The sequence below is a fragment of the Aspergillus sclerotioniger genome, assembly GCF_003184525.1.
Source record: "Aspergillus sclerotioniger CBS 115572 chromosome Unknown BO94scaffold_27, whole genome shotgun sequence".
Taxonomy (NCBI): domain Eukaryota; kingdom Fungi; phylum Ascomycota; class Eurotiomycetes; order Eurotiales; family Aspergillaceae; genus Aspergillus; species Aspergillus sclerotioniger.
This window is the reverse complement of record NW_020291017.1, coordinates 272,524-297,994: the sequence shown is the minus strand read 5'-3', so window position 1 is coordinate 297,994 and position 25,471 is coordinate 272,524. Positions and strand designations below refer to the sequence as shown.

The window sequence follows — 25,471 nt, the reverse complement described above, 5'->3', positions numbered from 1 at the left end:
AGGGATGTCATTGACATCTTGAAACGACGTGACTACCGAAGGCCTTGCGAATGTGATGGGATCATGTCATTCCATTTTTCATTCATAAATCTAATCGAATTCCCTTCGATGCCATGGTAAGTCGAGGACATCAACACCCGGCCTGCACAAAAGGAGCCACGGAGCTTCAAGTGAAAGAAGCGATCCCCAGAGGTCTGTTCGATTCCTTTCTGTTTACCTTTGTGCGGGACACCCGAAGCTTAGAATTTCGTTGTTTGTTTTTGATATAGATTTCGTCTCCTGCCCACAGGCAAAACCAGTAAACCTTTTTCAACCCCGAAACTGAAACCCGTTCATTCCATTTAATCCGTGTAAACAAGTCTGTTCAACAACACAAAAGAAAAATATAAAGAAGCAACAATTAAGGCCCCTAAACTAATTCCATTTTCTTTCTCTTTTGGTTATTCCTTCCTTACATAGCCTTGGCGGCCTGAGGGGGGTTCAGCTTCTTGCCATCCTTGTTGTACCTGATACGAGGAGGGGGAGCACGGTTGCGGCGACCTTCGCGGGAACGGACACTGGAGAACAGGTCAGCTTTTGGCTTCTTATTTCTCAGGGGTAGTTTTGTGATGATGGTCGTGTTCATCATCTAACGGGTGGTGAGATTGGGTGGGTCGCGTACCGAACGATCTTGCCGTGGATGGCGCAGGAGACACAGTACTGCAGCTTCAGGTACATCTTGGGGACGGCGTAGTCGGTGAAGACGGAAGCGTCCGAGATATCACCTGTAAATTGGAAGGAACACGAGTCAGTCCGGAATTGTCATGGTTTCACGGAATTGGTCGAAGCCCGTTCATTCGTGCGTCGCGCTGTCGCCATTTTCCTTCCCTCTCTCTTTCATGCCTTGGTCGACCATAGCCCACTTCAATTCGTCGCACACACATCCCCACTTCCCAGCTCTTTTCGGAACGAACGACAGACAGCGCGCGGACGGATTCGGGTAACTCAGATCAATGATGGAGGATCGTGGAACGTACGGATGGCAGCGGACTCAACCATGTTGCGGATGGTGAATCTCTTGATGGCCTTGTCCTTGGGGGTGCAGCGAGCGCAGTTGGAGCAGCGCACGGGCTTGACGTGGCCGCGGCCGTTCTTGTTACGACCGCTGTAGACTGGTTAGTTTTTGACATTTTGATTTGCTGACTTCATGTTTCGCTTGAATTTCGCGGTTGTTCTTGCTTTCGATCATTCTACCCCAACACAACACACTGTACGGTAGCTGGGCCTGTTCTCCGGCAAGTATATGGCGGTCCCGTCGGTGTCATATTTTAGGTGTGCGTAGATGTATATAGGGCATGGATGGGTGGGATAGGAAGGGGTTCGGTCTTACTTGTTCGCCCTCTTCTTGACCATCTTGACGGATTTCTCTGCAGCGACAGGTCAGAGAATGTGAGTCAGGGATAGGGGATGGGAGGTTTGTTGCGTACTTGGCTGTCGGGTTTGGTTGTCGTAAAGGCTCCGGAGACGCTCTCGGGATGAGGTTGTGTCGGGTTTGTGTGGTAGCCCTATGCCCTTAAGCGAGCTGGGTCACGGGATGAGTGGCCTCAGGTTGCAAGGGTGGAAGTAGACACCTGAGGCAGCAGAGGGGGGGTCGTGGAAAGTGGGAAGTGGGAAGTGGGAAGTGGGCTGCGGAGAGTGGCCTGACCGCCTGCCTTGGAGGCTCAGACTAGGAATTGGATGATCCATTCACGTGCCATGACTGAAAACGGTCTAGTGGATAGCTCCTTCCCGACCCAAAGTTACGGTACACCAATACGGTATTCTGTTTACTCAGGCGGCGGGCAGCAAAGCCGGCGAATTGAGGGGGCGGCTGTATCTAAGTGGTTCCCCCGTCCCCGTCTGCCTCTCCCTGAAACCCGTCATTAACCAGCAAATAGTTCGGCCAGGCTAAACCTCTTGGGAACCCCCTGGTTGCCGTATCTTTCTCGTCCGGTCTTCCAGATCAGTCGTGTTGTGTCTCTCTTCCTCATCCTTATCCTTGCGTGGCGTGTCTCTATTCATCCCGCTTCTCAGGCCTCGTTTGTCCCTCACGGGTGTCTCCAGTCCACCGCTCCGTGGCATTCTCCGCTCTCTCTTGACCGGTTCGTGAAACACAGACCTGCCAGCCTACCAGGTCCGCCATTCCGGTTCGGCGCCATGTCATCCACACCCACTTTTAAAGGAACCATTAGCCACAAGACTGTCGGTAGAGGCAGGCTGCCCGACTTTGACAGTCACATTCCTCGTCCTCGCCCCGAGACTTCCTCCACGACTCACACCCCCCAGACTGCCTCCAGTGATATTGGTAGTTCCACCATGAGTGCCGCCAGCAGCCGTCAGAGGCAAAACCAGTCCAAGCGCGATGAGGTATGGCACGCTTTTCCCCGTTCGGCTTCCAACAGCTCCAGTCGAAAAGGAGGTGAACAAAAAAAAATCTAAAAACCCATTGGCGAAAATTTGAACCCTTCTGTTGAAGCCATGATCACTCAGTGCATGCCATTGACTCTTCTAACACCCTCTAATAGGCTATTCGACGAAAATTGGAGGCCGACCTCAACAAAAAGAGACATGTCCCGGCACGGGCAAACCGCTCCCGCAAAGCTCCCCCCGGCACCGTCCTCGCATTGAAACCCAGCCAGGCCCTCCAGATCAAGCCCATCACCTCCATTGCCGAAGCCGCCCAATTGATGGCCGCTAAGAGGGAGGACTGCGTGCTTGTGACGGACGATGATGATCGGATCGCTGGTATCTTCACCGCTAAGGACCTCGCGTTCCGCGTGGTCGGCGCGGGCTTGAAGGCTCGCGAAATCACCGTGGCCGAGATTATGACCAAGAACCCTCTATGCGCGAGAACGGATACCAGTGCCACCGATGCTCTCGACCTCATGGTCCGGAAAGGCTTCAGACATTTGCCGGTTATGGACGAGAACCAGGATATCTCGGGTGTCCTCGATATCACAAAGTGCTTCTACGATGCGATGGAAAAGTTGGAGCGTGCGTACAGCTCCTCTCGGAAACTTTACGATGCGTTGGAGGGTGTCCAAACCGAACTCGGTTCCAGCCAGCCCCAACAGATCATTCAGTACGTAGAGGCGCTACGAAGCAAGATGTCCGGCCCGACGCTCGAGTCTGTCTTGGACGGCATGCCCCCGACCACGGTCTCTGTGCGCACAACTGTTCGAGATGCGGCGGCCCTGATGAAGGAACACCATACCACTGCCCTGCTCGTGCAGGACCAGGGATCCATCACCGGTATCTTCACTAGCAAAGATATCGTGCTGCGTGTTATTGCTCCCGGACTCGACCCCGCGACCTGCAGTGTCGTCCGTGTGATGACCCCTCACCCCGATTTTGCTCCCAGCAACATGAGTATCCAAGCTGCGCTCCGGAAGATGCACGGTCAGTAGCCCCGCTTATGCCTACCCTTCTGGACAGAAGCAACTGACCCTGGAATGGTTAGACGGACACTACCTGAACCTGCCCGTGATGAACGATGCGGGTGAGATTGTTGGCATGGTGGATGTGCTCAAGCTTACATACGCCACCCTGGAACAGGTCAGTACCAACATACTCTCATTGAAGGTTCAAGGAACCAGTCTGACGTGGGCCAGATCAATACCATGCAATCTCATGATGACGAGGGCCCGGCATGGAACAAGTTTTGGCTGTCGATGGACCACGAGTCCGATTCCATGGTCTCTGGAAGCCAGCAGCCCGCGCAGCGGTCAGTACTTAGCCCTGAGTCTCCCAAGGCTAGTTATGACGCCCGAGACAGCGTTCTTCCGAACGAATCCGCTTCTCACCATGGCGGAGACGAGCACTCTGAATACCACGTGGATTCGCATCACGCCGAGCACATCCAGTTCCCATTTAAGTTCAAGGCTCCCAGCGGCCGCGTGCACCGCGTGAACGTCGTTCCCTCTGCCGGCATTGCCGAGCTGGTTGCTCAGGTCTCCGCCAAGCTGGGCCCTGAGGTGGAGGCTATCGGAGGTTCCCCCAATTGCGATGAGGGCAAGCTCAGCAACACGGGCTACGCTCTAAGCTACATGGACAACGAGGGCGACACCGTGTCGATTACCACTGACCAAGATCTGGCCGACGCAGTGAGTCTGGCCCGTAAATCGAATCGGGACAAGGTCGATCTCTTCGTCCACGACCCTACGCAGCCTCCCATTCCTGCTACCGTCGAGCCCCAGCCGGCCCCCTCCCGGCCTGTCGAGGAGAGAAGCCCCGTTTCAGAGGACCAATCCGAGGAGGAGCCCCTGGTGACGAAGCCGCGAGCCCAGTCCTTCCCTGCACACCAACCCGAGGAGCCATTTATCGCCGGTGTGCCTAACGAGTTGCTACTTCCGGGAGCAATTGTGACTCTGGCAGCCGTCATTGCGGGAGTGTTCATCCTGAGCCGGGCCACTTCTCGGTGAGCCGTGGTCACGATTAACCAAGCCCGCACGTTTGTATCTATTTCCTTGTTCGACGTCTCCTTTCCGTGTCATATATCTGTACCCCCAAGAGCGTTTCGTTTGGTCGAGTTTTGTGACTTTTCTCATTTATATTGGTTAATCTCCTACCTGTGCTGGTGGTCCAGTCCTAATCCTGCATGTCTTTGTTCGGATACCGTTGTGTTAGTGAAAGCGTAGGGTTGCAATTGCATGTATGACTCTCTTTCGGCTAGGGCGCACATGGCGATGGTGATGGTGATAGTGATGGTGATGAATTGGGGCTTTAGGATATGGTAATAAACATGATCAATTCAGATAGATTAAGGTACCTGGACAACTGCCGAATCCTGCCGATGCCTGACTGCCTGGCTGCCTGGGAGACTTACCGGAAGAGGGCTAGTGCGGCGGGCTTGGCGGGCTGGAAATTTCGGGGGGAATTTTGGGTTTTCTTATTGGGGCCTCAGGACGAGGACGTGAAAGATTATCGAACTTCGCTCCCAAGAAAACCCCCTCCCTCCCTCAGCATCTATCGCTCTCGCTCTATCTTTGTCCACGGGCGCCCCTCCCTCCCCTCCTGTTCGCCCGCAGCTCCGTGTCCGGCTGCGATGCTGAGCTTGCCCTTCACCCGTACTGGTCTTGATTAACTCAACTTGTGGTTCCTCCTTCTCTTTCTTTTTCCCGTTCATTGATTGACCTGTCTGGTTGGTGCCCATAGATACCGCCTCCCCCTCGAACCGGTCAACTTATTTCTTCCCCCACCAAACAATTTCTCAAGGGCCAAAAAAAGTCCCTTTCACCAACCAACCCCCACATCCAACTCCCCGGGTTCACCGCTGAACCCGTGTCTCTCGTCACCGCGATTTTGGTGGTCTTCAGGTCGGGTTGATTGTTCGCGTTTGAGCCGTCAAAATGTCCCTGTTACCTCCCGAGGTCCACTCGGCGCTCTCGCAGCTGCTGCGCGCGCTGTCCACCCCCGACAACACGATCCGTGCCCAGGCGGAAGAGCAGTTGAATAATGACTGGATCCAGGGTCGTCCCGACGTCCTGTTGATGGGCCTGGCCGAGCAGATCCAGGGTGCGGAGGATGTGCTAGTAAGTGTCCTACTAGGAACCCCCCCCCGGTGGGCCCTTGAAGCGTGGTCCAAGACATCACAGACCGGTCCTACAGACCACGGCGTTATTGCCAGACCGGTGGCTCCAAGCTTCCTCACGTCCGTGTTCTCATCATTGAATCTTTCCAGACACGTTCCTTTTCCGCCGTCCTCTTCAGAAGAATCGCAACCAAGACACGAAAAGACCCCGTCTCGAATGAAGCTAAGGAGCTTTTCTCGACTCTCACCGGAGAACAAAGATTGATCATCCGTCAGAAGCTGGTGACTTGCTTGACGAATGAGTCAGTCACAGATACCCGCAAGAAGATCGGCGATGCCGTGGCCGAGATTGCCAGACAGTACACCGATAATGGTATGAACCGTGGAGGACCCTCACGCGTGGTGAACCTTGTCAATCTGATTGTTACGGCTTAGGCGACCAATGGCCCGAACTTCTGGGCGTTCTCTTCCAAGCCAGCCAGTCCCCCGACGCCGGCCTGCGGGAGGCCGCCTTCCGCATCTTCAACACCACCCCTGGGATCATCGAGAAGCCCCATGAGGAGGCCGTTGTTGGAGTGTTCAGCAAGGGATTCAAGGATGATGTCGTCTCCGTATGTCGACCCCTGGTGTTTAGGCCCAAGCAGTTGTTGACCGGCGTGTGTACAGGTCCGCATTGCCGCCATGGAGGCCTTCGCTTCGTTCTTCCGCTCGATCGCCAAGAAGTCTCAGACCAAGTTCTTCTCGCTCATGCCCGACCTGCTTAACATCCTGCCTCCATTGAAGGAATCGACCGAGAGCGACGAGCTCTCTTCCGCCTTCTTGTCCCTCATCGAGTTGGCGGAAATCTGCCCGAAGATGTTCAAGAGCATGTTCAACAACCTGGTCACGTTCAGCATTAGCGTGATTGCGGACAAGGATCTCAGCGACCAGGTCCGCCAAAATTCTCTGGAGCTGATGGCCACATTTGCCGACTATGCGCCCTCGATGTGCAAGAAGAACTCCGAGTTCGCCCAGCAGATGGTGACCCAGTGTCTCAGCTTGATGACTGATATCGGCGTTGACGACGAAGATGCTTCCGAGTGGAATGCATCGGAGGATGTATGTGTTGTCCCCTGTTCTTCACGGCTGCCTGTGTGCTGACATTTATCAGCTTGATCTGGAGGAAAGCGATCTCAACCACGTGGCAGGTGAACAATGCATGGACCGCCTGGCCAACAAGCTTGGCGGCCAGATCATCCTCCCCGCGACCTTTGCTTGGATACCCCGTATGATGTCGTCTTCTGCCTGGCGGGATCGCCATGCGGCTCTGATGGCCATCTCCGCCATCTCGGAGGGCTGCCGCGATCTGATGGTCGGCGAACTGGACCAGGTGTTGCGACTGGTCGTGCCCGCCCTGCAAGACCCCCACCCGCGCGTGCGATATGCCGGGTGCAACGCTCTCGGCCAGATGAGCACCGATTTCGCCGGTACCATGCAAGAGAAGTACCACGCGGTGGTCCTGACCAACATCATCCCCGTGCTTAACAGCACCGAGCCCCGCGTCCAGGCACACGCGGCCGCGGCCCTGGTCAACTTCTGCGAGGAGGCTGAGAGAAAGGTGCTGGAACCGTACCTGGGTGATCTCCTGCAGCACCTGCTGCTGCTGCTGCGCAGCCCGAAGCGCTACGTGCAGGAGCAGGCTCTTTCGACGATTGCTACAATCGCTGACTCGGCCGAAAACGCCTTTGAGCAGTACTATGATACCCTGATGCCCTTGCTGTTCAACGTCTTGAAGGAGGAACAGTCCAAAGAGTATCGCCTGCTTCGCGCGAAGGCAATGGAGTGTGCTACGCTGATTGCTCTGGCTGTCGGCAAGGAGAAGATGGGCCAGGACGCGCTGAACCTGGTGCAGCTGCTGGGCAACATTCAGCAGAACATTGTCGATGCGGACGACCCGCAGTCGCAGTACCTGCTCCACTGCTGGGGCCGCATGTGCCGGGTGCTCGGCCAGGACTTTGTGCCTTATCTTCCTGGGGTGATGCCGCCCCTGTTGACGGTTGCGGCCGCCAAGGCCGATATCCAGCTGCTGGACGACGAGGACCAGATCGACCAGGTCGAGCAGGACGAGGGTTGGGAGCTGGTGCCTCTGAAGGGCAAGATCATTGGTATCAAGACCAGCGCGTTGGAGGACAAGAACACTGCCATCGAGCTGATCACAATCTACGCTCAGATCTTGGAGGCTGCTTTCGAACCGTATGTGCTGGAGACGATGGAGAAGATCGCGGTCCCTGGATTGGCATTCTTCTTCCACGACCCTGTGCGGGTGTCGTCTGCTAAGCTAATTCCCCAGCTCCTGAATTCTTACAAAAAGGCCCACGGAGACCAGTCGGCTGGATTCGCTGGCATCTGGAACAAGGTGGCGGAGAAGATTATCGAAGTGCTGAGCGCGGAGCCCACTGTGGACACTCTGGCGGAGATGTATCAATGCTTCTACGAGTCAGTGGAGGTGGTGGGCCAGAACTGTCTGTCCCAACAACACATGCAGGCGTTTATCGAGTCGGCCAAGTCGACGCTGGAGGACTACCAGCTCCGGGTGAAGGCGCGTCTCGAGGACCGGGCGGAGGCGGACGACGGCGAGGACGACAACCTCGACTACGAGTACGCGGTTGAGGATGACCAGAACCTGCTCAGCGACATGAACAAGGCGTTTCATACGATCTTCAAGAACCAGGGCACGACATTCCTGCCGGCGTGGGAGCAGCTGATGGCCTTCTACGATGCCTTCATCAGCAGCCAGGACCCAACGCAGCGGCAATGGGCGTTGTGTATCATGGACGACGTGCTCGAGTTTTGCGGACCCGAGTCATGGAACTACAAGGATCACATCATGCAGCCGCTGGCGGCGGGCCTGCAGGATCCTAACGCGGCGAACCGGCAAGCGGCTGCGTACGGCGTGGGCGTGGCGGCGCAGAAGGGCGGCGCAGCATGGGGCGACTTTGTGGCGGCCAGCATCCCCAGCCTCTTCCAGGTGACGCAGATCAACCAGGCACGCAGCGAGGAGCACGTCTTCGCAACAGAGAACGCATCGGCCAGTATCGCCAAGATCCTGCACTACAACGCCAGCAAGGTGCAGAATGCGACGGAGATTGTGGCCAACTGGATCGGCACTCTGCCGATCACGTTTGACGAGGAGGCGGCCCCGTACGCCTACTCCTTCCTTGCACAACTAATCGACCAGTGAGTATTCCTTCCCCCTTCTCACATTTCTTATCATACTAACCTGCTCCAGACAAAACCCGGTGGTGCTGTCCAACGCGGATAAGGTGTTCGGACACATCGTGGCGGCGCTGGAGGCCGAGACACTGCAAGGGCAGACAGCCGCGCGGGTGGCCACGTCGGCGAAGCAGCTGGTCGCCGCGACTGGGTTGAATGCCGAGCAGATCCTGGCGGGAGTTAACCCGGACAACCAGGCAGCGGTGCGCAGCTACTTCCAATGAGGGAATGGACTGGAAACTACGCTTTGGCATGAGTTGAATGAGAATTGCAATGACAACAATAACAAGGATATGGACTGTCGGGTTTCTTTTTCCGGTGTATAGCGGTTTCATGATGCGGCCGTAGTCAGGACCATAATAAGCCGTACATACATGCATACATACACTACCTATGATTACCACACACACACACACACACACACACACACACACACACACCGTACATAAAGAGAAAAAAAAGGGAGAAGGCTCATTCCACCACCATCTCCAAAATCTCCAGTACCTGCTCCTTCTCGACCAATGGCACTGGATTCGTCCGACACCATCGATCGCGCAGACTATTCTCCGCCAGTCCGTCCAGCTTGTCCCGCCCCACTCCGACTTCTTTTAATGTCCGCGGTAGCCCTAGTTCCCGGATGATGACATCAAGCACGTCTCCTAGGTCTGCCTCTTCCACACCACCATTGGTATCCTTCCCGGGGTACCATCGCTTCACCACCTCCATCACTCCCTCCTGTCGGAGTAGGAACCCACGTAACCGATCCTGGCGCTCGTTGTTGGCCTTTTTCTTGGCGTTGTATTTGCATACTGCGGGGAGGAGGATACATGATGTTTCGCCGTGGGGTACGCCGAGGGGGCCGAGCTACAAATTTTTTCAATCGTTAGTATATTCCTTTGCTTTCCTCTTTTTCACAGGAGAATGAATAGAAGGGATGAGTACCTGATGCCCAATCCCATGACTCCCCCCCAACTGTACCCTTCCCCTCGAACAAGCAGCCATAGCATCCACAGAACCCAAAGCACAATCCAACCTCGCCCCTAACCCTGTCTCCCCCTCTCCATCGATTTTACATCTGAGTAACCCCGGAACCAACAGCCCCAACGCATGCAAGGCCAATTGATCTGTTTCGGACGTCATGCCTTTCATCGCACAATACGTTTCCACGCAGTGATCAATAGCACGGATGCCTGTGCCGAGCCAGATGCGTGCCGGGGTGGTGCGGGTTAGGGTTGGATCGAGAATGATGAGTTCGGGTCCTCGCGTCGGGGATTGGAAGGAGTGTTTTTGGGGGGCAGAGGTGGAGGAAGTGTCGTTGGTGGCGCCGGCAAAGGGGGAGTATTCGCCGGCTGAGAGGGAGGTGGGGATGGAGAGGATGGGGATTGTTGGGGTATGGATGTTGGGGTTTGGAGAGGGGGTATCGGGGGGCGGGGTGGTGGTGAGGGTTAAGAGGGCATGGGGAGTGAGGGCGTCGTTGGAGAGGGCCTGTGATTGTTTTGTTAGTTTTTGGCTTGATATGTAGCTTGGGGTTGGTGTTTGTAGGGTGGGTTGGGTTGAGATTAGTGATCGGATAGAAGAGGATGAAATGAGGGCAAGAAAAGGAAGGATAATACCAATGCTATGACTTTCGCTGCATCCGTCAGACTCCCCCCACCCAGGGTAATCAGTAGATCCGCCTCCGCAGCTTTGGCTTCATGCACAATCTCCAACACCTCGGACCACATCGTGTGGCTTTTCATCCCGATGCGCGTGCCCACGACTTTATCCTGGCCCAGGGCGGTTGTGAGGCGATCTAAAGCATCGGTATTGCGGGCCAGTGACTCCGAGCAGAGGATGTAAATGCGCGACGCCTGAAAGAGGTCAGTGACGTGGTGAGCGGCGGCATCGGGGAAGGGGATGCCGTAGGAGAGGAGCGGCCGGGGACGGTCGGCGAAGGCGGGACGGAGGGTTTGGGTCATTGTTTGATGGTTGAAGGGATATATACATGAGCTAAGTGGGAGGAATAAGGAGGAAGGAGTAAAAGAGGAGGGGTCTGGGAGAACGGGGAGTAGTTATAGGCTGAGATAAGTATAAGTGATCACTGTATAGTACTAATAGTACGTACTAATAGTACTGTACTAGAAAGAAGTGGAGGGCATGTGGGATGTGGGGCGGGCGGGGCGGAGCGGAGTGATGTCATTCTGTCATCCTTCCAGGCCGGCAGGGATCGCTTCAGGTTTCCGCAAAGTTTCATCAGCAAATTTCCAGCAAAGTTTCAGCAAAGTTCAATTCATTCCATTCCCTCACACTACTCCTTAGCAACTCCAAACGCCGTCCAAAAAAAGCCGGGGTCCCCAGAATACAAGATCCTCCCGCCAACCTCATTAGTACAGTTAAATGATCTCCCATCCCTCATCTATCCCGTCCGGTCCTCCTCGTCCACCGCTGCCCGCAACTCCCACACAATGTCGTAGCATTCCGCCAGTAGCGCATTCACGCTTCCTTGCCCTTCGGGGATGTCGCTACCCACGTAGAATTTTCCGTCCACGCGCATGTTGTCAATCGAATTGAGCTGCGATTGTTAGCGAACCCCCAGAATGTCAACGCAGGAACCAACCTTCATGCTGTACGGGTAGAGTTCGCGCGAATTCGACACGCCCCCCGATTCCTGCACCTCTAGCAGGCATTTTCGCAGTGTCTGTAGCTGGTTGTATACCGGCAAGAGCGCCTCCGACACCGGTTCTGACGAGATCAACAGCGCATAGATGTACCCATAGCTCCGCCGGATCAGGTACAGTAATGTCTACAGCCAGTCAGCACAAGTCACTAACCCCGTGGGAATACCAACCCGCTGCGCGTGAATGTCCGCCGCATTGTCCTCCGCATCCACAAAGTTGCCGTTCACGCGCGCCTCGTCAATCCGGTCCAGTTTCCGCTGGTAGCCAAACAAATCCGTCTCACGGAGCGACCAGGCCTGTGTCACGGCAAGCCGGTCCAGCTGGTTGCGGATCTCAATCAGCCGGTCGTACTGCTCCTTGAAACGCTCGTCGATCTTCCCTTGTCTGCGACAATTAGCACGATATCTCCATTGCGCAGGCATCCCAGCATACCGCTCCAGGACAAGCTCAGTCCAGATCCAACACCGTTCCTTCAGCAGCAAGACGTCTTCCTGGGCGCCAGGGAGTGGCGCGCCCTCGGCATTCACAAATTTCCCGTCCTTCATTCCGTCCTCAAGCTTCTTCAACTGGGTACGAAGCCCATTGACCTCAAAAGAAGAAAACTACCAGAGTCAGCATGCGCGATCCCACAGGCAAAGACACACTACCTTGGAGCGCGTATTAACAGCCGAGGTCGACCGCAAGATAGACACCAGCGTCTCATGTGTAGCCGCCAGTTCCGGGCCTAGCTTGGCCAGTCCACTCTGCAACTTTTCCAACAGCAATTGGCATTTCTCCAGGCGGCTTTCGAGCAGGGTAATCAGGGCGGGTGAGTAGGCTTGGCGGCATCGTTCGAGGGTTTCGTTCATGTTCGCAAGGGTTTTGGTGATCGAGATCAGGTCTTTGGAGCTGTAGAAGCCGGCCTCTTCAAGGTGATCGAGAAGACGCTGGGCGGGTTAGTATGCGACGGGGGCACTCGAGACAGTATGCATACCTGGACAGTTGTCGCAAGGGAATACCTGAATTGGCGCAATACCTTGTCAGTACGATTCATTCGATCTAGACGGGAGCACCACATACACCGCGGGTGCTTCGTTGTTCCGACCGACCGTCAGAAAAAGCAGTGAGATGAGCTGGAAACAATCATCGAGAACATAGTCCACTGCAGCGACACCCAAGTCAGCTGGTCATCCATGGCAAACATTAATACACAGGCCCACTCGGTGCTAACGTCGGTTATGTGCTCGCCGGCGGTCCTGTTCCTTGCGCGCGGCATTGAGCTTCTCCACCTCGGCCACTACCTCTTCATATAGGGGAAGGACGTCGCGGGACTTGATATACGAGGACTTGTCCTGCTTGAGCAAGAGAAGCGCATCCCGAGTGCGCAGCAGACGCTCGAGGATTGGCTGCTCTCTCGGATCCAGCGGGGCGGGGACGGCGGGGGAGTCCATAGCTGGTGGGAGGGAGTAGAGGGGGGGCGGATGCGGATGAGGCGGAATTTCAGAAGAGTGGCGACTGGAACTGGAGAAAGGGGGAGACAAGCAGGCCAGGTGAAAAGAAAAGGGCAACGGTCGCAAAGTAGGCCATGGACGGAGGAGAGACGAAGGAGGGCGGAGGTATCAGGCGATGATGGCATCGCCGCGCGACCTGGCCCGAAAGGGACTAGCGCGTGGTCACGGGCGAGGGGCGGCGGCGCTAGGCCGCAAGAGGAGCAGCCCTAAGCGAGGGCTTCTGCGGCGCTCAACACACAACTTCCGCTCGGGGCAAAGCGTTAGTCACTCACCGTCCGACTCGACCAGGCCGTTACAAAAAAGTCTCCCGTCCTCCTCTTCCTCTCTTTATCCCCATCCCTCTCGAGACTCCAGTCCAGTCAACCCCCCGTCGACCATCATGTCTACTGCCGAGCTCGCCTGCTCCTACGCCGCCCTCATCCTTGCGGATGACGGCCTCGAGGTCTCCGTACGTATTCATCCTTGATCACCTGGGTTGGAAGGCATGGCAGGGTGCAAGGAAAGGGACAAATCAGTTGTCGCGAAAGAGGTGGAACCGATAATGCAGGCGAAAAAAATAATAGAAGGAAATCAATGATGGGATATTCAACGATTGCAGGGATGGAATATTTTCAGGCACAGAATCAGTTAGGCTAATGATGGATTTCGTGCATCACAGGCCGAGAAGATCCAGACTCTCCTGTCTGCCGCCAAGGTTCCCGAGGTTGAGCCCATCTGGACTTCCATCTTCGCCAAGGTAAATTGATCCGTCCAGTTTCGCAACATCCAGTTCATACCACGCGATCGCGATTCGATCGACCATCACCACTCTGGCCCACTCAAAGACTTACGCGTCGATTTCCACAGGCTCTCGAGGGCAAGGACATCAAGGACCTCCTGACCAACGTTGGTTCCGCTGGCTCTGCCGCTGCCGCCCCCGCTGCCGGTGGTGCTGCCGCTGCTGCCCCCGCCGAGGCTGCTGCTGAGGAGAAGGAAGAAGGTACGGATAACCATCCCTGCGGATTGAATGGAGGGACAACGAAGGAATGCGGATGTCGGGTTGCTAACTTCTTGCAGAGAAGGAGGAGTCCGACGAGGACATGGGCTTCGGTCTTTTCGACTAAGCGTCTTCAACCATTCGGGTTCCTATTTTCCTTTTTTTCCTCGTTTCCTTGCTACCTCATTTTCGCCCCTCGCATTTCTTGTACCTGATAGTACGCGACCGCACGAAGACCAAAAAGGGAAAATCAAAAGAAAGAATGAACGGACAAGGACATCCGTTGGGACTGGGCGCTCTGCTCGCATGATGGGCTCCGTCGTGACAGAGGTACTGGACCGGATGCCGCTAGGATTCCGGCCGTGGGAATGTCTACCTTGTACAGGTCGGGGGCGAGATCGGTTTGGCCGTCTTCGGCTCCGTGTCTGATGTTGTTGTGCTTGTTGCTAGTACTCGAGCTTAGGTGCCCAGCTCTCATGCAATGTCTGTCATGCGACCATGAGCAAACTCGTTCTATACCGCAGTAATTCGTAGGCGGATCATACCGTCCGAGACAGTAGGTAAAGTAGAGGTCAAATTATACTATACTGTACACGCCACATGTCTGCACGAATCTCAACAGACTCCGAACGACATCACACCAACGATCAATATCAATTATCAACATCAATATCAATATCCACCCCGCAATGCAAGCAATCAAGAACTTTTAGACAAAGATCCGCCGGACCCATACAGTACAACCCCAGGTCGTAGATGACACGCTAAGCCACCAGCAAATCACAAATCACAAGACAATGTAACAATGAAGGAATGCACGACGACGCGCTACACGGCCGGCGTCACCGTGTCCCGAGTCGCGTACAGTCGAAACTGCACGAAAATAGTAACATCCTCAACCATGGTGCCGAGCGAGCCAATCAACCACGGCACATTGGTCACGATATAGTTCTTTTCCGTGGAGTGGCAGATGATCTATACGTATTCAGTCAGTCTCGACTTATAGTAGAAATGGTGTAAATAGAATGACTTACTCCCGCGCCGTAGGTAAGATTACCCAAAAGCGAGAGAATGAAGAAGAGTAACGAGAGACCTGCACGCGTTAGCTTCACAACGTACCATAAAACAACACAATTATACATACCCTCACACGACTTATCGCAATAATTTTTGTAAATCTGCGGGAGACGCGCTCTACAACCCCCTTCATTAGCCCAACCCACCAAGATATAGGAAAGAAGAACATACCCAAGATAACAAACCGCACTAATATACCCCAACACCATCGCCCCAGGAGCCATATCCACGCCCCCATCGACCTCTTCAACCGGCGCAGGCTTCCACACTCCGGTGCGCCACGCCATCGTCCACCCCGCCATCCCAATTACACAAATTCCCAACACGCTGCTGAAATTCCTCACCCACGCCTTGCGCCCTACATCATTCTCCTCCACAATCTTCGCCAACATATCATCTTCATCCGCGTCCGCGTCCGCGCCCGCGCGGCGCCCGACATCGCTAAATCGTCGGCCCAGAAGCGGCGTCGTCGGATCCGGTGCATCAGCAACGGAGGATCGACGACGAGATATTGTCCCACTGGACGAGCGTCGCGCATTACGCGCCTTGTAGTACAGACATTGTCCGATGAGCACCCCGTCCGCGATACAGAAGTATACAGCGATGGCGACAATGACGGGGACGAGACCGGCCCAGGCACCTCCGATCAGATTGGTGATATCGCCGATAAACCAGACGAAGAGGAAGAGGAGGGAGATAGCTTCTGCGTTGCCATTGCGGTAGTTTTCGATTAGTTGAGGGACCTTGGGTTAACCTGTTAGTTTGTGTGGTTTGGGTAGATAATGCATCCATGGGTCTGAGGGCAAGGCCATACTAGGAGGAAGATCCAGCAGGTGAGAGATATCGAGCCCAGGAGGCCGGAAGCAGCTTCGCGGGTTGTGAGAGGGACGGTATCGGCATTGCTGCTGGCTGCTGACCAGAGGGTCGACATTTTGGTATGAGGTTGCTGGTGAAGAGAGGGCGACGACTCTTTGTCTGTCTATGACGGGGAGATAAGGACCGCCGGCTTTTTTATTCACAATCCCTTGCGGGCCGGGCGCATGAGGTCACGGGGAGAGGTCGCGATAAGGATGGGGGGATCGGTTCGGGGAGGAGGTCAGCTGGGGGAAAGTCTTGGATCCGGTGGTTGCAAAAAACTCAGTGTGGAATGTGTAGGGACCGCGAAGGAATGAAGCTATTAACAAGCGACTGAGTCAACGACTAACTAATGAACTAGAATACATTGGCGCATCGCTGCGGGTGGATCCGGCCGTATGCTTTTGACTAAGCTGCCTGCTGCGCCGCGGACTCATTGTGCCTTATCAGTCTGGTCTGGTTTCCCTATCAAGGGCTTGGGGGTTTGTTGGTGAAGGTGGGTTGGGTGGTTTTGGGGGCTCTCTGAGGTGGGTTGTTGGCAGGGCTGCGAGGCTGCGAGGCTGCGATGCGTGCAATCCATGCAATCCATGCAGGGGTTCCCTGGTACTACATAGTGATAGGTGGTACATCTTGTACACCGTTCAGATGGCATTGAAAATCATGTCATTCCTATGATTTGCTTTTGCATTCATCCATCCATTTTGCTGCCGCTAACACGCTATCTAGAAATCTATCTACATGACAACAGAACGGCCCACAGTAGATACTTACACCTTCCACTATGCAGATAAACCCCGGGTATCAAGCGTCATCTTCGTCATATTGGAGCAGCTGGAGCTCGTCGTCCAGCATGGCGACCGCCATGTCGCCCATTGCCTCCCGGATCGGCCCCTGCAGCAACCGGTTGCGCTCCGACTCCGGCTGGATAGATTCCAGGGCGTCCACATACTCCGTCAACGGCGAATAGTCGAGAACATCGCCCCAGTTCCCGCGGTCGACCCCGTACTGCTGGAGGAATGCTTCCAGCGTGTGCATTCCGTCGTTTAGCAGCCACTGTTCGAGGAGTGGTTGCTGGTCACCGCTCGGGTGTACCGGGGCACGGTTTTCCTCAGCCTCAGCCTCCGGGGGGACGTCGTCTCCCTGCACCTCCTCCCCATCACGCTGGAACCGAGGGAAGTGAATGGCCCCATTATTCAACTGGTCAAGAAGGTCCCGTAGCCATTGCGGCCGCCCGACGTCCGGCACCTGCGACAAGTAGGATGGAGTGGGGTCGGACTGCTGGCGATAAGCTTCCGACTCGTACGGAGGGAGGGGATCGGAGGAGGAAATGCGCCCAGCGACAAAGCGTCCCGGAAGGTGCGTCGTGACTCGAGGGACATCGGACAGCACTACGTGGCGCGCAATATCTAGCGTGATCTCCGGGGGTTCAACAGGCTCTTCTTCGTCGGGAAGCGTGTCGGCCACTTCCACAATCAAAGAAACCGCTTCCGGGGTGTTCCAGAGGTCCTTGGCGCGCGTAATGTAGAGTTCGGTCAACAGTTCATGGGCATCCGTGGGTGGCATCTTGCCCCAGATTTTCTTCGGCATAGGCTGGATGTCGAGCTCTTGCGCCAACTTGCAAAAAACCCACGGATAGCGTGACATGGCCTGACGTAGCTGTTCGCGGCATTCCTTGGGCTTGTTCAGTCGGAGATACGCCAGCGCGAGCGAACATTGGATGTTGGGAAGGGATTCCCATGCCTTGCTCAGCCGCGTCTGTGTGCATAGCTCCACAAAATGGGAGTACTCTCGGCCGCGAAGGGCCAGGTGATCGATCAGGAGCCGGACACAGTAGGGGTCAGTCTCGTTGAGACTCAGTAGTAGCTTCGCCCATTCATACGCTGTCCGCCAAGTACCCTTCATCCCAAGATTAGCAATATACCGCCAGCCAACCAGCCACAGCTCGCGGTTCTCCATGTGCACAAAGTCAAGCTTAGCCTGGCCTTGCTTCAGAAGGTTCCCGAACGATGAATGGGCGGAACGTCCGATGTTGAACAATGCACGCTCGAGTAGGTCGGCGGAAACCGCGTGATCACCCTGGTGCTTCGCGATTTCTGACACCTGGAGAAGAGTGGAGATATGGTAGGGGTTGTATTGCAGGAGATGAATCATTCTTTGGGGGTCCATCGACTCTACGCACATGTCGAATTGTCTCTGTATGTCCGTATACGCAGTGTTGTGAAGAATCTTGTAGAGGGTAGAGCCGTCCGGCAGTTTCTCGGTGAGTTCCATCCCAAGACCGCCACTGGGAGACCGGGGCCATTCATCCTTGCCCTGCATGAGGACGTTTCGCCGTTGCGTCGCGCCTGCCAGGCTCTGGCCCCGACTAGCAGGACTGTACCGTCCCGCCAAAGCCTGGCCTAGATCTAGCGTCTCTTGGATTCGGTCTCTCCGACGGCCTGACCCAGTGTCTTGGTCGAAGTTCTCCAACACCACATTTCCAAACAACTTGCGCATTTCGTTCGTCGCATTCAGGAACCTAGGATCAATGGCGAGAAGCACTTCCGGGGTTTTCGGGAACGAGGCATCGCGGCCACTTTCTGCAACGGCGTGTTTAGGGTCGACGGCCAGGTCTTTCAGCGCTTGGTCGAGTTCATCCAACTTCTTAGACTTAGTCTTCGGTGCAGCAGGAGTAGCCTCAGATTTGGCAGCCAGCTTCTTCTTCTTGTTCTTCTTCTTCTTCTTTCCCGAGCCCGCTGGCTTTGCGGGCACGGGAATATCTTCCTTTGGTTGAGTCACCGGCTCTGGCGTCTTGGTCTCGGCCTCTACCTCCTTCCCCTCTGCCTCGTTTTCGGATTCCTGCTCGTATTCATCGTCTTCATCATCCATTGAGTTGAGAAGATCGAAGGCGTTCAACTTCGGCTTTGACGGGCGAGACACCGGCTCCTCTTCGCTCGAGTCGTCATTTTCCTCGGCCTGCAGTGATGCCAGCTGCAGCTCTTGTTCGCGCTGCTTCTGCAGCTTGCGGAGTGCGCGGGAGGACATTCAGGAGTTGGTGGTCGATACAAATCAGCCGCAAAGTAGTCCGGACGGATCTCATGAAGATCACCAGGAACGGGGCGCAATGGGAGATCGGGATAACGGAATAAGAAAAGAAGAATCAAAGAAGCCCGCGCGCGGGGAATGACGACACTGCCGAGAGGGGCTTAGCGGGTATGGCTGTACTGTCAGACATGGTTTCATACCAGCCGGAAAGATACCGTTTGGTATATCAAGTACTCCGTATCACATGACGCAATGGCGGCGAGTTCCCGTGGCACCGTTGGCTGGATGGTTGCCTCCACCGCATCTCGCTGTCGGTTGGAGATAGCCCGTTGTTTCTCCAGATCCAGAATCTGAGAGTTGTCAGGACACCCCCGGCTCAAATACGTCTCTCTCTCCGCCGGCCCAATGCGTCGCGCGGCCTTTCAAGCTCTCCGTACTGCCCGTCGCGTGCCAGCATGGAAAGTCATCGGTAGGAAACCGTGCGCCGTGTCCTTCTCTAGCAGTCGGAGTCTCGGTCTACGTCCCTCCTCTTCGGGCAAGCATCCTTCATACCTCCCCGCCTCTCTCCACTCGTCCATGCATCTTCGAAACTTCTCGCTCGCTGTCATTTCGACCGTCGTCGCCTCAGGCGCCTGGTACGCTTATCAGGGCAACGCCGGCCAGGCGCTGAACGCTACCTCGTCGCAGCTACGCTCTTATGCCACTGTCCACGCCGAAGCCCCTGCGGAGTCCACTCGCCGTGCGCTGCTCGTGGATAATGATCAGTTCTTTACCGCCCCCCTTACTGGAGACCAGCCTTTGTCCAAGCACACAGACGATTCCGACCGCCGAGTCCTCGAAATGTTGACCCCGGAGCAGGCCACACAAAAGCTCAGGAAGAACGAGGAGTCATATTTGGTGAACCGAGGCAAGGGAGTGGTCCGCTACGATATCGTTCAGGTTCCGAGCAATTCTCCGATCGAGGATGATCATGCCGAGAAGATCATCGAGGTGCCATCCTCCCTGGCTGCAGCCAACGAAGGCGAAGCCAAATGTGATTGGATGTTCTGGGCCGTGTTCGATGGCCATTCGTGAGTCTTCACAGTCCCCTGCAAGAGTTTTTGCTCACTAACCATCTCTCAGCGGCTGGACGACGTCGGCCAAGCTGCGCAACGTTCTTATATCCTATGTCGCCCGAGAGTTGAACTCAACCTACAAAGCTGCGGCCGCAGACCCTTCCCTACTGACCCCGTCGTCCGGCGCCGTGGATGCTGCGATCAAGCAAGGTTTCACCCGTCTAGACGACGAAATCGTGCACAGCAGCGTTGAGAAGGTGCTCAAGTCCAACTCGCGCCGGGTCGCCGCCGAGATGCTTGCGCCTGCTCTTTCCGGATCCTGCGCTCTCCTTGCTTTTTATGACTCTCAGTCTAAAGACCTGAAGGTCGCTGTCGCAGGTGACTCCAGAGCTGTGCTGGGCCGTCGTAGTGCAAATGGTAAATGGTCAGCAACGCCCCTCTCCGAAGACCAGACTGGCGGAACTCCATCTGAGATGAAGCGTCTGCGGGAGGAGCATCCCGGCGAGCCCAACGTTGTTCGCAACGGACGGATCCTTGGGCAGCTGGAACCCAGCCGGTCCTTCGGAGATGCATTCTACAAGTGGAGCAAGGAAACGCAGGACAAGATTAAGCGCCAGTTCTTTGGTCGCACTCCCCACCCCCTGTTGAAGACTCCTCCGTACGTGACTGCCGAGCCGATCATCACTACCACCAAGATGGACCCCGGCAGCGGTGACTTCCTTGTCCTTGCTACCGACGGGCTCTGGGAGATGTTGAGCAACGAGGAAGTGGTCGGGCTTGTCGGCCAGTGGGTCGAGCAGCAGCGTGTCGGCACCGGCGCTAGCAACAAGACCTGGCTGAAGAGCTTGTTTGGCTTTGGAGAAAAAGAACTCCCTGTGGAAGCACGCAAGGCAACCGACTCTGAAGGCCAACGCCGCCCGATCCGCCAGCAGCAGTATGACATCGCCGGCGTGGCCAGTCGCTTCACCGTCGAGGACAACAATGCCGCAACCCACCTGGTTCGCAACGCCATGGGAGGAAAGGACAAGGAAATGGTTTCCGCTTTGCTGACTCTCCCGAGCCCTTATTCCCGCCGATACCGGTAAGCTTCCCTCACCCAAGTAAATCCTCCCCTGACTAACACCATCCCAGTGACGATGTCACCGTCGAAGTGATCTTCTTCGGCGAAGGTCCAGACACGCGCACCGTCACCGTCAATGAAGAGGCTAGCGCGTCCGAGAACGTCAAAGCGAAGCTGTAGCTGTATCCGCAACTGCCCAGTCTCCTTCCGCACAGCAAGGCATTATCGGCGCAAAAAAGACGCAAAGAAAAGATGATTTCATGATATTTGGATTTGGATTTTCATTTCTTTCTCTTGGCTTCCATCGTTTCTTCTCCTATCTCGAAATGGGCAGTGGGCTGGCGTTTTTTCTTATTTCGTGCAGGCCTGAGATGGTGATTTCTGAGTGTGCATTGGCATTGAAGTACACATAGAAATGCTACATAGTCTCTATTCAGTTGGGACAGAAACTGCAATTGTTGGATTTGGAGTGATATAGTAGACTTAGAAGGCTCCTTATATTATTATGAGACACTAATGGTACAGGTAGGTAGATGTGGGGTAGGATGTCCACTGCCATGCTCGCTGTCAAACAGTGCCTCCATTTCTATACAGTCGGCAGAGTGGATGGAGCTATGCCAAGTGAGGTACCTGAAGCAGATCTGGTCCAGAGCAATGTATCCCAATCCAGAGTCCATCAGACCCGACGGATTGGAGTAAGACCGGTTTTTATAAACAGTTCAGTCTTGGGCTATAGATAAACAACTGGACATGGCATGAACTGACCCCATCAGACAATCAAAGGGAGAGTGGTGCATTCCTTTCATCCAGCGCTAGGTATATATTTACCTGTAATCGCCATTCGAGACGTGCCTGGAATCTCGCAGCTGACCAAGGCGCGCGTCAACGGGCCGGGATGCTATGCTCCCCGGCATCCGTGGATCCATACTCGCCCACTGTTGGATGTCGCATACTCCACTTATCCGGCCGATCCGCGCCTCACTGCTTCGTGGGCGGAAGTGTTTCCTTTCCGGGCATTTTGTACATCATATATTTTTGCTGCCATGCGGGCAATGGCTTGGCTGGAACCAGGATCCGGTCTAGGATAAAGGTCTGCATTGTGGCGATGTTCGTACTAGTTACCCAATAGATCATCAATGCCGTGGGCATCTCCGACACAAAGGACGACAGTCCCACATTCAAGGCCAGCACCTGAACGAAGATCCGTAATCCTCGAAACGTAACTTGTTTGTACATCTCCAACTTGGGCAAATCGGCCATATTCTTTAGAGGCTTAGTCTTCCACCCCAGATGAACATTGAGCAGGATTGACAGTGACAGCGCCAGGGGCAGCATCCCCGTCGGATCTCCCGCCAAGAGATCGGGGAACCAGAGAGCACCCTCCGTGGCGAGCGAGGGCTCGATCGCCAGGGTGGTCGCAGGATCTGCGGACTCGGGCCTAATCAACGATAGAAGCCAGGGCACTAGACCACCGGTATTGCCCGACATGGCGCGGAGGCTTTCCATGATGGAGATCCAGATGGGCAATTGCACGAAGTTCATTGGTTTCCAGAACCGAGGGATTTTCAGACCACGGTGTACGCTTCGCTTTTTGACGAGGAATTCCCGCATGACAGCCTGTCTTTGTGCCGGAGAAGGTGGTGTCCTGTCTCTGTCGGAAAAGATACGACTCTTAATATGATGATGCCACGCGAGGGTGAGTGGGATCGCATCCCGTTCGCGAAGGGCTTGGACCTTGGTGTAGATTTGTAGGGGCATAGCCACGGACGTTCGGACGAGCAGAGCACTCAATGGGATGGATAGGGCCCATGGCAGATGGGAGATATCGTGGACAGCGTGGAGGTAGGTGGAGGATAGTTGCAGGGCTTCGTTGATTAAGGGCGCAGGTCGGGTTGGATGAAAATGCCGGACGTGCTGGAAAGCCGCCGTTTTGCGTGCGGGATGCGACAGCCGGAAGGCCCGCATGTTGACGAGCAATTGAAGAATTGGTTAAGGGTTATCGATTGACAAATAAGTATATACAAGAAGGGGAAAAGAAACTACCGAACGCTCGAACAAGGGGCAATACCTCAACCTCGCGGCACCGGAGCCGATCAGAGCAGACAGGCAGACGGAGATGGTGAGGATGCCGGATGGCTGGACGAAAACCAAATGTCACGTGATGTAAACACCTCACGTGGTGATAACCCCATATGATACATACGATACATACGATACAAGCGGTATGTATCGTATAACTCGTATATCGTATGTATGTATGTCTGTATGGATGGATGGTATGACGCGGTCCCTATCGATAAGAGTCTCCGCCGACGACCCGCTTCTTCTTCGCTTCTTCTTGTTCGTCTGGCCTCAACCTCCACGCTGGCCAATTCTTCTTTTCCGCTTCCCCATCCACTTGCCATGTCCGCAGTTGTCTCTCGCTAGCCATGATGCTGCTTATACTCAAGTCAATTCTCACCCTGCTCGCTCTCCTCGCGACCTGTGTGCTGCTTCCCCAGCTACCCCTGGGTCTTCTCCGCCTAGTTCTCCGCGGTGTTGGCTGGGTGGTCCTGAAGCGCACCCGCTCTCGCCGCGACTATATCGTCTCGCGCGTCCGGGCTGACGAGGAGGAATATTCAGCCCGTACAAAGCCTGCCTCTGCAACGGCTTCTGGTGAGGATGAGGACTGGGAGAAAGTCGACACGTCCAGCTCCAGCTCCGGAACAGCTGGCAACAACGGAAACGAGGAGTGGGATGGCATCATCGGTTTCTTCCATCCGTTCTGGTAAGGAACCTTTGCCCTTGTCTGAGATCCCACGCTGACCACTCTTACCTGTACAGTAATGCAGGCGGAGGCGGAGAACGTGTCCTCTGGGAGGCTGTGAGAGCAACCCAGAAGCGCTGGCCCAAGGCCATCTGCGCCATCTACACGGGCGACCATGAGGTCAACAAAGCAGCCATGCTGGACAGAGTCCAAGTACATCATTCATCCATCCATCGAATCTGTTCCTTACTACATACTGACATCCCTAGAACCGCTTCAACATCCACCTCCACTCCCCCACCGTCGTACTCCTCTACCTCACCACCCGCAAATACGTCGTCAGCAGCATGTACCCCTACATGACTCTTCTCGGCCAGTCCCTGGGCTCCCTCATCGTTGCCTACGACGCCTTCAACCTCCTCGTCCCGGATGTGTTCGTCGACACAATGGGCTATGCCTTCACCCTCGCCTTCAGCAAGCTCCTCTTCCCCTCCGTCCCGACCGCCGCTTACGTGCACTACCCAACCATCTCCACCGACATGCTCCAGTCCTTGGACGACCAGACCGGCCTGCAAGGTGTCAACTCCGGCGCCGGCAAAGGCTTCAAGGGCCAGGTCAAGCGCAAATACTGGATCGCGTTCGCCAAACTGTACGGCTGGGTCGGCGGCCACGTCGACGTCGTCATGTGCAACTCCTCCTGGACATCGGCGCACATCCGCACTATCTGGGGTCCCGCCCGACAGACCAACACCTACAAAGACCCAACCGTGATCTTTCCGCCCACGGCCGTCTCCGAACTCGAGTCCACCATTACCGTGACCCCCGAGACCGAAAACACCCGCCAACCGCTCATCCTGTACATCGCCCAGTTCCGCCCGGAAAAGAACCACCCCCTCCTCCTCCGCTCGTTTGCGCGCTTCCTCCAGGAGCGCCGAAAGCGCCAGGGCGAAACCTCAGACCCGGAAACGGAACCCAAACTCGTCCTCATCGGCTCCGTCCGCCACGCCAGCCCCGACGAGACCCACATTTACAACCTCCGACTTCTGGCCCACGAACTCCGCATCCGCGATCACACCACCTTCCTCTGCGACGCCAGCTGGCCCACCGTTCTCGACCATCTCGCCACCGCCTCCATCGGCGTTAACGCCATGTGGAACGAACACTTCGGTATCTGCGTCGTCGAATACCAAGCTGCCGGTTTAATCAGCGTCGTCCACGACTCGGGCGGTCCCCGCGAAGACATCGTCATCGACCTCGGTGACGGCGCAACGGGTTTCCGCGCCTCCACAGAGGAAGAGTTCGCTGCTGCCTTCGAGGCCGCACTCGCCCTCCCAGCAGAAGAGAAGGTCGCTATGCGCCTGCGAGCTCGCAAGTCCGCCCTAAGATTCACCGAAGAAGAGTTCTCACTCAAGTGGATTGGAGAGATTGAGAAGTTGGTACGACTGTAGTCGGTGGGGTTTCCTTCTCCCCTTCTCCGTCCTTCCTTCTTTCTTTGCTTTCATTGGCGTTTTGTCTGCATGGTTGGTATGTTTATCTACGAAGAAAGAAATATACTCTACTATTTTTTCCTGCTTGAACTCTAGGGACTGTAGGGTATCTTATTGTAGTGTTGGCTGTTTAATTGAGAGTTCGCTTGGGTTGGCGGGGGAAAGGAGAGGGGGGGATGTTATAGTAGGTACGCAGGGTACAATGAGGAGGGGTAGAGATGTTCTTTCATCCGTTGTACCTAGT

General features: G+C 55.4%; 11 protein-coding genes across 11 annotated transcripts; 5 read left to right on the top strand and 6 right to left on the bottom strand.

The window, feature by feature from the left end:
• Positions 1-9: 9 nt before the first annotated feature.
• BO94DRAFT_523479 (40S ribosomal protein eS26) lies at positions 10-1,493 on the bottom strand. The gene is made up of 4 exons (XM_025610220.1): positions 1,370-1,493; positions 1,017-1,144; positions 662-764; positions 10-557 (listed from the first exon to the last, which is right to left on the bottom strand). The coding sequence occupies exons 1-4, from the start codon at positions 1,390-1,392 to the stop codon at positions 452-454; spliced, it is 360 nt and encodes a 119-aa protein (XP_025464243.1). The 5' UTR covers positions 1,393-1,493; the 3' UTR covers positions 10-451.
• Positions 1,494-1,902: 409 nt separating this feature from the next.
• Positions 1,903-4,849, top strand: BO94DRAFT_499061 (CBS and PB1 domain protein). Its single transcript, XM_025609360.1, has 4 exons — positions 1,903-2,385; positions 2,544-3,417; positions 3,479-3,573; positions 3,630-4,849. Exons 1-4 carry the CDS (start codon positions 2,176-2,178, stop codon positions 4,437-4,439), a joined length of 1,989 nt encoding a protein of 662 aa, XP_025464242.1. The 5' UTR covers positions 1,903-2,175; the 3' UTR covers positions 4,440-4,849.
• Positions 4,850-5,366: 517 nt separating this feature from the next.
• BO94DRAFT_473321 (nuclear import receptor PSE1) lies at positions 5,367-9,024 on the top strand (the record flags this gene model as incomplete). The annotated part of the gene is made up of 6 exons (XM_025608472.1): positions 5,367-5,549; positions 5,699-5,921; positions 5,984-6,159; positions 6,215-6,646; positions 6,699-8,764; positions 8,817-9,024. 6 exons carry the CDS (start codon positions 5,367-5,369, stop codon positions 9,022-9,024), a joined length of 3,288 nt encoding a protein of 1,095 aa, XP_025464241.1.
• An 82-nt stretch (positions 9,025-9,106) lies between these two features.
• Positions 9,107-10,874, bottom strand: BO94DRAFT_538303 (iron-containing alcohol dehydrogenase). Its single transcript, XM_025612464.1, has 3 exons — positions 10,414-10,874; positions 9,743-10,285; positions 9,107-9,664 (listed from the first exon to the last, which is right to left on the bottom strand). The coding sequence occupies exons 1-3, from the start codon at positions 10,756-10,758 to the stop codon at positions 9,272-9,274; spliced, it is 1,281 nt and encodes a 426-aa protein (XP_025464240.1). The 5' UTR covers positions 10,759-10,874; the 3' UTR covers positions 9,107-9,271.
• A 45-nt stretch (positions 10,875-10,919) lies between these two features.
• Positions 10,920-13,005, bottom strand: BO94DRAFT_577721 (uncharacterized protein). The gene is made up of 7 exons (XM_025615186.1): positions 12,668-13,005; positions 12,517-12,598; positions 12,431-12,455; positions 12,105-12,383; positions 11,628-12,059; positions 11,397-11,582; positions 10,920-11,351 (listed from the first exon to the last, which is right to left on the bottom strand). The coding sequence occupies exons 1-7, from the start codon at positions 12,885-12,887 to the stop codon at positions 11,196-11,198; spliced, it is 1,380 nt and encodes a 459-aa protein (XP_025464239.1). The 5' UTR covers positions 12,888-13,005; the 3' UTR covers positions 10,920-11,195.
• A 296-nt stretch (positions 13,006-13,301) lies between these two features.
• rpp1 (ribosomal protein P1) lies at positions 13,302-14,213 on the top strand. Its single transcript, XM_025609359.1, has 4 exons — positions 13,302-13,395; positions 13,606-13,683; positions 13,794-13,926; positions 14,004-14,213. Exons 1-4 carry the CDS (start codon positions 13,327-13,329, stop codon positions 14,048-14,050), a joined length of 327 nt encoding a protein of 108 aa, XP_025464238.1. The 5' UTR covers positions 13,302-13,326; the 3' UTR covers positions 14,051-14,213.
• Positions 14,214-14,483: 270 nt separating this feature from the next.
• Positions 14,484-16,191, bottom strand: BO94DRAFT_568363 (PQ-loop repeat-containing protein). The gene is made up of 5 exons (XM_025614672.1): positions 15,815-16,191; positions 15,172-15,743; positions 15,068-15,117; positions 14,958-15,016; positions 14,484-14,898 (listed from the first exon to the last, which is right to left on the bottom strand). The coding sequence occupies exons 1-5, from the start codon at positions 15,929-15,931 to the stop codon at positions 14,752-14,754; spliced, it is 945 nt and encodes a 314-aa protein (XP_025464237.1). The 5' UTR covers positions 15,932-16,191; the 3' UTR covers positions 14,484-14,751.
• Positions 16,192-16,517: 326 nt separating this feature from the next.
• On the bottom strand, positions 16,518-18,969 carry BO94DRAFT_538300 (transcriptional repressor TCF25 family protein). Its single transcript, XM_025612463.1, has one exon. The coding sequence runs from the start codon at positions 18,877-18,879 to the stop codon at positions 16,657-16,659; it is 2,223 nt and encodes a 740-aa protein (XP_025464236.1). The 5' UTR covers positions 18,880-18,969; the 3' UTR covers positions 16,518-16,656.
• Positions 18,970-19,189: 220 nt separating this feature from the next.
• On the top strand, positions 19,190-21,457 carry ptcF (type 2C protein phosphatase ptcF). Its single transcript, XM_025612462.1, has 3 exons — positions 19,190-19,949; positions 20,002-21,015; positions 21,066-21,457. The coding sequence occupies exons 1-3, from the start codon at positions 19,285-19,287 to the stop codon at positions 21,172-21,174; spliced, it is 1,788 nt and encodes a 595-aa protein (XP_025464235.1). The 5' UTR covers positions 19,190-19,284; the 3' UTR covers positions 21,175-21,457.
• A 364-nt stretch (positions 21,458-21,821) lies between these two features.
• BO94DRAFT_202073 (putative mitochondrial export translocase Oxa2) lies at positions 21,822-23,088 on the bottom strand. Its single transcript, XM_025606106.1, has one exon. It carries the CDS (start codon positions 22,957-22,959, stop codon positions 21,973-21,975), a length of 987 nt encoding a protein of 328 aa, XP_025464234.1. The 5' UTR covers positions 22,960-23,088; the 3' UTR covers positions 21,822-21,972.
• Positions 23,089-23,816: 728 nt separating this feature from the next.
• BO94DRAFT_538297 (alpha-1,2-mannosyltransferase ALG11) lies at positions 23,817-25,435 on the top strand. The gene has a single exon (XM_025612461.1). It carries the CDS (start codon positions 24,088-24,090, stop codon positions 25,186-25,188), a length of 1,101 nt encoding a protein of 366 aa, XP_025464233.1. The 5' UTR covers positions 23,817-24,087; the 3' UTR covers positions 25,189-25,435.
• Positions 25,436-25,471: the final 36 nt, after the last annotated feature.